The sequence below is a fragment of the Paroedura picta genome, chromosome 14, assembly GCF_049243985.1.
Source record: "Paroedura picta isolate Pp20150507F chromosome 14, Ppicta_v3.0, whole genome shotgun sequence".
Classification (NCBI taxonomy): Eukaryota; Metazoa; Chordata; class Lepidosauria; order Squamata; family Gekkonidae; genus Paroedura; species Paroedura picta.
The window spans coordinates 3493624-3504704 of record NC_135382.1 but is presented as its reverse complement, the minus strand read 5'-3'; the positions used below and the strand labels follow the sequence as shown (position 1 = coordinate 3504704).

General features: G+C 51.8%; 1 protein-coding gene and 1 long non-coding RNA gene across 2 annotated transcripts in view; one reads left to right on the top strand and one right to left on the bottom strand.

Annotated features, from left to right (window-relative positions):
• The first annotated feature begins 661 nt into the window (after nucleotides 1-661).
• LOC143823891 (uncharacterized) overlaps nucleotides 662-11081 on the top strand; it is a 164385-nt gene continuing 153965 nt past the window's right edge. Inside the window, exons 1-2 of the long non-coding RNA XR_013226639.1 lie at nucleotides 662-1002; nucleotides 1122-1241. This is a non-coding gene — a long non-coding RNA (uncharacterized LOC143823891). The remainder of the gene's footprint in view (nucleotides 1003-1121; nucleotides 1242-11081) is intronic.
• On the bottom strand, nucleotides 5618-7593 carry LOC143823552 (uncharacterized). Its single transcript, XM_077309970.1, has 3 exons — nucleotides 7164-7593; nucleotides 6581-6664; nucleotides 5618-6409 (listed from the first exon to the last, which is right to left on the bottom strand). The coding sequence occupies exons 1-3, from the start codon at nucleotides 7555-7557 to the stop codon at nucleotides 6312-6314; spliced, it is 576 nt and encodes a 191-aa protein (XP_077166085.1). The 5' UTR covers nucleotides 7558-7593; the 3' UTR covers nucleotides 5618-6311.

Below are 11081 nucleotides of genomic sequence, written 5' to 3'. Positions count from 1 at the left end.
TATGTTCTTTGTTTAACCTTGTCTTGTGCGGTTTGTCTACTTAGCCAGCCAAAAAACGGGGATTCTCTGGTCCAAAAGCACTTTGACAGCCCTAAATGCTAACTCCCCGCTGAAATTGACAAACACAATACGGAAGCGCTGAACAGGGAAAGTTTGGGGAGGCGGGTAGCCAGGAAGTATTGGCGACCCCTGTCAAACTGGAGGATCAATTCACTTATGTTCCAAGGAATAATTTCATTGGTGGGCAGCTTTGATACATTTAAAATAGGGGTGGTCGATCGGAGCAACGCATGTTCGTTCCCTAACCGTCATTCCGAAGATGCCGAAGCCACGGAAGGGCTCCTTCTGGCAGCGCGCCGAGGCTGAGGCACTTCTGGAGCTTGTTCTCCAATCAAAAAGTGTTGGCCGCCTTATGGCCAGCACCCACTGCCACACCAAGGGTGCTTACCTGGTGTTGGCATCCAAGCTGAGGGAGAGGGGCTACGTCCGGACCTGGGAGCAGGTCCGGACGAAATTTAAGAGGGTGAAGCTGGACTTCCTAAACAGTCTAGAACAGTGGGGGGGGGGGGGGTCCCGCAACCAAGTGGGAGAACGGTCTTCCACGACCTGATGGTCAAGATATGGGAGAAGGCTGGGAAGCCCCCCCTGGAGATGAGGAGGCATATGGGTGAGTGCTGCCCTCGTTGTGTTTTACCCTTAAGCATGCATGGAATGTTTAGATGCCTCTTTCCCCTACTGTCCCCAATGAAATTCGAGAAAGTATTAAGATGCTGTCAACCCCCTCTGACTTAGCCCGCCAGTACTGTAGAACCACTTTGGTAATGCGCTTTGGCTCTGATTGTGGTGTGGCCATCAGCTGTGTTTCATCTTTGGTTTGTGTGCTTTTACTTATGATTTCTCTTTTTCTTTGCCCAGCTACACAATCACCATCCAAGCTTGCAAAATTACCTGAGCGTGAGGAAGGGGAGGAAGAGGGACCTTCCACCTCAGGACAGGCTGCAGGTGAGAGTTTTATGTCTTTGAGGGAGACCCATGTGTGTGTACCCCCATGGAGCCATAAGGGAGCCTGCTGTGATGCTTCCATTTGAAGTGTGATTGAATTCTTTATTTGATTTCTATAGCAGAAACAATGGAGGCAAGGATGTGTGCCATGGAGGCCAGGGTGACATCCTTAGAGGCAGAAGTGGCTGACCTAAAAGGGGAGATGGAGAGGCAGAGGCAGCAGAGGGAGGCGGAAGAACGTAGGTTATGTTCCCCACTGCCCAACTCTTCTCACACTGTGGCTAAGGCCACTAAAAAGTGTATCCATGTAAACTCCAGATTGGAAAATATGTGTGGCACTAATGTGTACTTTTTCTCCCTCCCCACACAGTTAAGAAGAAGGAGGACGAAGACCTGTTCCGCCGCAAAGTCAGGGGAACCATGGGACGGTTGTGCAGAAGAGTGAGGGAGATGGAAGGGGCTGGTGAGGGGAGCAGTGGGACCTGAGTGTTGTTTTCTGTTTGTGTTTTGGGGTGGGGGGTGTTGGGGGGGGTCCAAGTTACATTCCCTAATTTTTTATCCCTGTTAAATATATAAATTTGTTTTAAAAAGTTGGCTTTCCTGGAGGGTGGTGGGGGGGGGGTCCAAGTTACATTCCCTAATTTTTTTCCCCTGTTGAACTGTTTTTTAAAATAAAATGTTGTTGCAAATTTTCTGAAAAAGACTCCAGTGTGACTCCTTACACTCGCACACCTTTCACCCCACACTCCTAAAACACCTTTAACTGACACCCCTCCAACCCACACAACAGTACCAGAATAGACACAATCACTAGAGAGGGTACACAGAGACAGAGTCAAAAATATAAACTTTATTTAACAAACAACAGCAAACACAGATAAAGTTAAATAGACAAACTGGCCCAAACTAGGAGGGGGAGAACTTGTCCGCGGGTTTTATTATTCTCTTCCCGAGAACAGTCCTCCTTCTAGTTTGGGTCGAGGCATTCTGAGACGGGGTCGGTGGGGTGGGTGCTGGAGGTGGTGGTGTAGGTGTGGGTGGGGGGGGGACGTGTACGGTAATCTGAGGAGGGTTGGCCGTCTCCATTACCACGACCGCCCTCTCCATCAGTCTCCTTATCAGTCTCACCTCCTCCACGCTTTCGCGTAGGGATTGGTTTGACTCCCTAAGGATTGCCCGCAATTTTTTCCCCTCCTGGGCCACGAGGGAGAGCATTGCTTGGTCTGCGGCAGCGGCACGCCTTGACTCCTCCTGGCAGTGGTCAAGGATCCTTTCTCCAACGCTTGTTAAGATGGAGATGCGCCTCAGCCTGCCGCGTTCCCTCGCAAGCCTCTCCTCTGCTTGGAGAGCACCTCTAGGTGGTGAGCCGGCTGGACCCAGGGCTGGCTCATTGTCATCTGAAAGGACCTCTGTTGGCAAAAAATGAGAAACAGAACTGTTAGTACCATCGAGACAGTCAAAACCCACCCTGTGTCATGACCCCCCTGGTTCATGCCATCCTGTCCCCCACTGCTCCTGCATATTCTCACATTCTCAGGCTTTCTCCGGCCGGGGCAACCCAAGGCCATAAAGCAATAAACCTGTCCTCTGAGAAGTTTCCTCCCTTCCTTTCCCAGCGGGCGAGGAGCCCCAACAACTGTATCAATCTCACTGTAAGTGTCCTTGCGGAGACAGCTAAGTCTCAACAATGTGCCATCCTCCCGATAAGGCACCTGGCCATCTGGCAGCCTGGGAACAGGACCCCTTTTGTCATTCCTACCCGCTCTCCCGCCAAACCCTTTGCACACCCCTCCCTTATTTGGTGGACCCTATATCTGCCCCACCTGTTCCCCATGTACTTTGTTATTATCAAGATCTTTGCTTAGGAAGATCTTGGCATGCTTGGCTAACTGTGGACTTTGCCTAATAAAGCTCTGCTTTAGAATTTGCAACCGACTGTTGGATTCTTGATGCTCTTTTATTTGGGACTCCACCGGCTGGGCTCAGCCTGATTCCTGACAAATTGATAATAACCAGGAATCAGGCTGAGCCCAGCCGGTGGAGCGGCTCTCCGGGCGTGTTCATGAATGTAATCAATGAGGTGCTGCATGATCTGCTGTATCGGGGGGGGGGGGTGGTTTACCTCGATGATGTGTTGATTTACTCCAGGGGGGAGGAGGAGCACACGGCTCTCGTGCGGGAGGTCTTACGCCGCCTCGCCGATCACAAGCTGTACGCCAAACTTCCGAAATGTGAGTTTCACAAGTCCCAGGTTGATTTCTTGGGTTACAGGGTTTCGGGGGAGGGAATTGGGATGGATCCCGCAAAGGTCCAAGCAGTCCTAGACTGGGAAACCCCCCGTACCCGCCGGCAGCTCCAATCTTTCCTCGGGTTCGCCAATTTCTACCGGGACTTCCTCCCTGGGTTCTCCAAGGTGACCCTGCCCCTCACCGACCTCCTGAAAACTAAGGGAAAAGGTGCCAGAGATGGCCGTCCGGGGGCGCCACTACCGTGGACCCAGGACTGCACGCAGGCCTTCGAACACCTCAAACACTTGTTCACCTCCGAGCCCATCCTGGCCCACCCCGAGATCGACAAGCCCTTCGTGGTGCAAGTAGACGCCTCCAACGAGGCTGTCGGGGGGGTCCTCCTACAGAGGGGGGAAGGGGAGAGACTCCGGCCTTGCGCCTACCTCTCCCGCAAATTCTCCCCGACCGAGCGGAACTGGCCCATCTGGGAGAAAGAGGCGGTGGCGGTCAAAACCGCCCTATCCACCTGGCGCCACTTTCTGGAGGGATCCCCCATCCCTTTCGAGGTCTGGACCGACCACAAAAACCTTGAAGCCCTGCGAAAGCCGCGCACGCTCAACGCGAAGCAAATTCGGTGGGCGGACTTCTTCTCCCGATTCGATTTCACCCTTGTCCACATCCCTGGACGTAAGAACTTCATGGCGGATGCCTTTTCCCGCATGTTCCGGGGTGAGCACCGCCCCTCGAGAGTGGACACGGTCTTCACCCCCAAACAATTGGGTCTCCTGGCCCAAACCCGCAGCCAGACCAAAGCGGGACGCCCGGCCCAGGACCCCCCGCCGGAGCCCTCAGGGACCCCTCCCCCGGTGCCCCTGTCGGAATTCCGCTCAGCCCTTGGGCTGGACCCGCAACTAGCCGACCTCCGTTCGCAGCTTCGTGCCCACGAGGGGGTCTGGTATAAGGGGGACCGCCTATACGTCCCTGCCTCCATGCGCAAAATGATTCTAGAGTTGTGCCACAACAGCAAAGCTGCGGGGCACTTTGGCTTCCTGAAAACATGGGGGCTGCTTCGCCGCCAATTCTGGTGGCCAGGGGCCCGCCGCGACGTGGGAAAGTACGTCGCGGGCTGCCCAGTGTGCCTCACGCACAAACGGTGGGTGGGGAAATCCCAGGGTCTCCTAAAGCCCCTGGAAGTCCCAGATCGCCCCTGGGAGATTATCTCCATGGACTTTATCACGGACTTGCCCCCCAGCCAGGGGAAGACGGTGATTTGGGTGGTAGTGGACCAGTTCTCAAAGCAGGCCCACTTCGTCCCCTGCCCAGGGCTGCCCACTGCGCAGCGCTTGGCTGAAATGTTTGTTGCCCACGTGGTACGCCTCCATGGGTTCCCCCGCAAGATAATCAGCGACCGGGGGGCCCAGTTCGTTGCCAAGTTCTGGGGGGCCCTAATGACCCTGGCGGGGGTGTCTAGGGGGCTCAGCTCCGCGTATCACCCCGCCACGAACGGGCAGACAGAGAGAGTAAACCAAGTGCTGGAACAGTACCTTCGCTGCTTCCTAAACTATCACCAGGACGATTGGGTTTCCCTTTTGCCCCTGGCGGAGTACGCCTATAACAACGCCCCACACTCGAGCACAGGGAAACCACCTTTTGAGGTGGTTCATGGCTATGCCTCGCCCCCCTTCCCAACTCTGATGAAGCCGCCGGGGGACCCCGTCGCCTCCCCGCCGGGGGTGGACGAATGGGCGGCCCGGGTATGAGAAGCCTGGGGGGAGGTAACAGAGTCCCTGAAGAAAGCCAAAGCGGACTTTAAGCGATGGGCTGACCGCAAGCGCCAAAACCCCCCCGCGTACGCGGTGGGGGACGAGGTGTACATCTCCACGAAACACCTCAAAAATAGGCGACCGTGCAAGAAATTGAGCTACCAATTCGTGGGCCCCTTTAAAGTGGTGCAGGTTTTGAACGAAGTCACCATGCGGGTGGAGCTTCCTAAAGCCTATCGCAAAGTTCACCCAGTTTTTCATGTCAGCTTGGTAAAAAAAGCTCCCCCGCCTGACAAGTGGCACCCACAGTCCCGTCCGCCCCCTCCCGTCATGGTGGGGGAAGAGACGCACTACGAATTGTCCGACATAGTCGACTCCCGTCTCTTTCGCAAGCAATTGCAGTATTTGGTCTCCTGGAAAGGGTTCCCTGACTCTGATAATGAATGGGTGGATGCGGAGGACATTGCCGCCCCACTTCTCCTCCGCAAATTCCACTCCCGCTTCCCCGACAAACCGGGCCCAATTCCTGTGGCCGCGGGCGCCTGAGCGAGGGGGAGGGGGAGGCCTTAAGGGGAGGCGAGTGTCATGACCCCCCTGGTTCATGCCATCCTGTCCCCCACTGCTCCTGCATATTCTCACATTCTCAGGCTTTCTCCGGCCGGGGCAACCCAAGGCCATAAAGCAATAAACCTGTCCTCTGAGAAGTTTCCTCCCTTCCTTTCCCAGCGGGCGAGGAGCCCCAACAACTGTATCAATCTCACTGTAAGTGTCCTTGCGGAGACAGCTAAGTCTCAACAATGTGCCATCCTCCCGATAAGGCACCTGGCCATCTGGCAGCCTGAGAACAGGACCCCTTTTGTCATTCCTACCCGCTCTCCCGCCAAACCCTTTGCGCACCCCTCCCTTATTTGGTGGACCCTATATCTGCCCCACCTGTTCCCCATGTACTTTGTTATTATCAAGATCTTTGCTTAGGAAGATCTTGGCATGCTTGGCTAACTGTGGACTTTGCCTAATAAAGCTCTGCTTTAGAATTTGCAACCGACTGTTGGATTCTTGATGCGCTTTTACTTGGGACTCCACCGGCTGGGCTCAGCCTGATTCCTGACACCCTGGTGCACATGGTGGCCTTTTTTGGTTACATATTGTTAAACCAAGACTCTAAACAATGCCCGGGGAGCACATGGTTAGTGTTTGTTTGCCCATGGTGGGCTTTTTCCTTTGCCTACTTTCACAGCAAGACTCACAACAATGAAAAGGGAGCACACGGTTAGTGGCTTGCGACATTGTCCTGCAGCCATGGCTCGAAAGGAACAGTTCATGCACGCTCACCATCTTGGATCTGTATCCGCCTGCGCTGGTCAGGAGGTCCAGCCACCCCACGCTCCTCCTCCTCCTGCGTCCCGGGTATGAAATCTGCGAAGAAGAAAAAAAAAAGATCTAGAACCAAAGTGTGGCAAAGCAAGCTTCAAACCCTAAAGCAGCAACGTAGAGGGACTCTCTTCTGTCTCTTAGCAGTGCTGCTGCCCTGCACAAAGAGAAAAGCACAAAGCAGTTAACCCCCCCCTTATTGCAACTGATACTTACCAACGTTTGTTGATGCCCCAGAATCACTGTCCTCGTCCACCGCTGCTGGAGACTCGAGGGGCCCCGTCCCTGGCATCTGTGTCTCTGTGGACAAGAGCAGAAAATAGTGAAAAAGGAGCAAGCATACAACCTGAACCACACAGCATGCTCCCAAAGTAGTGGCTACAGTACTGCAGAAGGCCTATGGCTGAGGCATGCTGCAAAACTTTTTGGGTTGTTGGTTAAACATAACCGTTTTAAAAAGCCACCATAGCAAGCAGTCCACAAACAGGCTAGCATATTATGTGTTGCAACGAACACACGGCATACAATAGTGAAAAAGGAGCAAACATACAACCTGAACCACACAGCAAGCTCCCAAAGTAGTGGCTAAAGCACTGCAGAAGGCCTATGGCTGAGGCATGCTGCAAAACTTTTTGGGTTGTTGGTTAAACACTACCGTTTTAAAAAGCCACCATAGCAAGCAATCCACAAACATCCTAGCATATTATGCGTTGCAACGAACACACGAGAAAACGATTCCCAAACGTCAGGACACACATTTGCTCAAAATTAAATATAAAATAAAAATAAAAGTGCTTACCGGAGGCAAGGGGCGTCTGCTGAGGAATCTCTTCTGGCTCCCCAGGAGCGATGGCGAGTAGGTCCAGCATCACCATGTCCGCGCCTCGTTGCTGGACCGGGGGTGGAGGCCGGACGGTGGACGAGGTGCCCTTGCCTGGATCCTCCTCAGCGGGTGGTTCCTCGACCGGGGCAGCCGGCTTCCGAACCACCTTCAGGCTCCTCCCGACGCGCTTCGGCCTGCCGGCTCCATCCCCGTCGCCGTACAGTGGGCGCTGCTCCTCGAAGTACGGGCAGGTTACTTTAGCGTTGCCGGAACCCTTATTGTGGTTCACGGCCCGCATGTACTCCGCCCGCATGGTCTTTGTTTTTGACCGGCATTCAAGGCCGGTCCTGTTGTGGCCCAGGGCACGCATCTTAATGGCCACTTGCTCAAACACCTCCCGATTCCTGTGTGAGGACTGGAAGGAGTCCTGGATTTTCTCTTCCGAGAAAATCGCGATCAGGTCCCTGATCTCCGCGTCCCTCCATGTTGGCCCCCTGCCGGTTGCCTGGACGGACGACGCTTGTGAAGAAGATTCCATGCTGCCTTCACGAGTAGCTGAGCAAAATGGAGGTGCGAGGTGCAGGGTGCAATGGATCATATACCTTCCCGCACACAAAGACAAAGGGACTAGCCGGCTCCTGATTGGTGGAGGGCAGTAGGGGACACGCACATTGGCCACATGAGGTCACATGTCACGTTCAAAACTCCTCGCGCGGGAACAGGATCTGCCCCTAATGGCCAGATTAGCGCCCTTGTTGTTTGACTTCTCGCATGCGCTGATTCGTCTACACGCGAGAAAAGCAGTTTGTACATGCAGCGGGAGCCATTTTACTGAAATGTCCGCCATTACAAAAACGCATGCCGGTGTTCAACCGAGAGCAAGTGCAGCGGTACGCGACAGTTCCCCAATAATATTCACCAGCCAAAGCATAAATCAATGACATGTTACTGGCGAACGTTCGTTGGCACGCTCAGAGGAAAGTTTTTTAAAATGAACGGTGGACGGCGACTCCGCTTGCCGGAGGTCTAGCCGCCGATGGAAGGGGTTGTCCGCACCCAAGCACAACCACGCACCTGGAACCACACAAAGACCCACTACACATAAACCGCCCCTCATGATATCACCTCGAACCATTTCTATTGAACCCCTCTAAGCTAAACAGGAGACTGCGAGCGGCGAACGTTCGTTGGCACGCTCAGAGGAAAGTTTTTTAAAATGAACGGTGGACGGCGACTCTGCTTGCCGGAGGTCTAGCCGCCGATGGAAGGGGTTGTCCGCACCCAAGCACAACCACATACCCGGAACCACACAAAGACCCACTACACATAAACCGCCCCTCATGGTATCACCTCGAATCATATCTATTGAACCCCACTAATCTAAACAGGAGACTGCGAGCGGCGAACGTTCGTTGGCACGCTCAGAGGAAAGTTTTTTAAAATGCTCCCTGTACGTTGACTCCGCTAGTACTGGCCGAAGGTAGACGGGGTTTTAAGCTTTGGGCAAATGTTGGGAACGTGACGGTGTGTGCTACTGTGCTTTTGAAATACTCTTGTGGTGTCCGGGCAGAAAGTGATCATGCTAGAAAGCCAGTCGCTGTCTCGTTGCCTCGTTGATCTGTGCTCGGTCCGAGAAAAAAAAAATGGCAAACAGTTCGCCGGAAGTTTGGAGGAGAGGCTCGGGAGGAGGGACTTTGAAGAACCCGCAACAATGGTAACGCACAAGTCTTTAGCGCTATTGTCGCAGATTGGTTGCAGGAGTGTATCGCTATCCGGAGGGTGAATCCACTTTTCTGGATTCCCCTAGAAGCGCTACAACGAAGCGCTTTTTGCGGGTCGGTTTCAGGACTGTTGCAGATTGTCTACGACATGGCAAATTAGTAGCGTTTCCAATTAGCAACCATTGTGCTATTTTGAAGCCATGCGAAATGGCCCTCAGAGTCTTCTATCCTTTGCTTTACCACAATTGTGGTCTGATCTATTGCCATACAGAGCAGAATCTGGGGGTGGGGTGGGGAGAAACCAAGTCTTGATGTCATCCTCTGTAGCTAACAGCCACTTAGATTTATAATTGTCACACACAGAAAACCTTCATGTGTCCTGTGCGCCTTTAGCCAGAGGTGAATGGAAACAAGGACAATTTTAGCTTCAAACTTCATAAATCCTGCCTCTAATCTAATCCATAAATTGTTTTAACTTTTTTGAAACTGTAATATGGCTCTAAGGGATTTAGATTGTACCCACTCTACTGGGGCAAAGTGAGATTTTGAAGAACCTAGAAAGGTCCCATAGAACAACTGTGGTATTACCTTCATTTTAAAAAGCTTGATAGCTGCAGGTACAAAGTATGCTCCATTTGATCAATGGGATCAAACTATATTACACACTGATTTCTCCCCTAAGATTGACATCTGTCTGCAATGCTCTGAGCTATATCCTAAGGCCTAAAAAATTACCCCCAGAAATTGACATTACTTTACCTGCTTTAGCTTTTCCGCGGCAAGAATCCTAATTTTGGATTCCCAAAGGCCACGATCTTAGTTTTAATTTGTTAATGGTAAGTGCTTTCTTCTCACTATATTTTACCAGGCAGGCAAGGTCCCTATTCAGACCCACTGGAATTCTTGGTAAGAACACCACATCATCAGCATAGAGAAGGGCTAATATATGCTGTCCTGATGGTCTAGGTGGACGGCAACCCACAGATTCAAAACAGTTCACTAGATCAGGGGTAGTCAACCTGTGGTCCTCCAGATGTTCATGGACTACAATTCCCATGAGTCCTTGTCAGCATTCTCTGGCAGGGGCTCATGGGAATTGTAGTCCATGAACATCTGGAGGACCACAGGTTGACTACTCCTGCACTAGATCATTAATATAATAGATGAAAAGTAGAGGGGCTGGTAGACAGTCTTGTCTGACACATCTGTACATTTTTATCTGTTCAGTTAGGTGACCTTGTGTACTTCATCTGACACTGAATAAGGTCTGCTCACACAGTGAATGTATGAAAAAGGGGAGTCTTTTGTTTATTGAAGAGGTCTCCAGCTTAGCCCATAGTCATGCCCTTGAGACAGAGTCAAAGGCAGCTTTGAAGTCAACAAAGTTGACTTCATACAAACTTCATACAATGAATTACAGATCTAGAGCTGTCATTTTTATTAGATGTCGTTGAACCAAACAATGCTCTTGAGTATCTCTTCCCTCTCTAAAACCTGCTTGTGCTGGCACTATGATGTTTTCCTGTTAGCCAAGAAATAAATTTATCTTGCAAGTGTCTTGTATACAACTTAAAATCATAGAATCATAGAATAATAGAGTTGGAAGGGACCTCCTGGGACATCTAGTCCAACCCACAGCACTGTGCAGGACACCACAACCCTATCACTCACCCACTGTAAAATGCCACCATCTTGAACCTTCACAGAATCAGCCTCTCTATCAGATGGCTATCCAGCCTCTGTTTAAAAAATTCCAAAGATGAAGAACCAACCCACTCACTGATGACACTTAACAAACTAATAGGCCTAAAATTGGTGAGATCGTCCCTCTTCCCTTTTTTGAAGAATGGGATCACCACTATCATTTCCTGGCATATCTGTTTGACAAGGATTCAGACAGGTTGTATTTGCCATGAATCCGTCGGGTGTTGGGATCCAGTTATCTCCACAACCTTGAAGCCAGAGGCGTTGATTGTGCCTAACTAACTTTAATTTTCAGGGAAAACTGTTAGAGATTGAAGTTTGGAGGTTTTCACCCCCAAACCTGAATATAGGGGGAGTGCTGTGGGAATAGGTACATGAGGGGGCCTGTCTTCAGGTATAAACAATTCCCTCCAAGAGGGCGGCTGGAGCAGTCATGAAATCAGACTGCTCCTGAAACTAAACAGGCCCA

Coding starts and splice junctions, on each gene's coding strand:
- LOC143823552 (XM_077309970.1), bottom strand. CDS start 7,557: ATGCGTGCCCTGGGCCACAACAGGACCGGCCTTGAATGCCGGTCAAAA. Junction 6,665..7,163: donor GCAGACGCCCCTTGCCTCCG/GTAAGCACTTTT, acceptor TCTTGTCCACAG/AGACACAGATGCCAGGGACG. Junction 6,410..6,580: donor TGGGGCATCAACAAACGTTG/GTAAGTATCAGT, acceptor TCTTCTTCGCAG/ATTTCATACCCGGGACGCAG.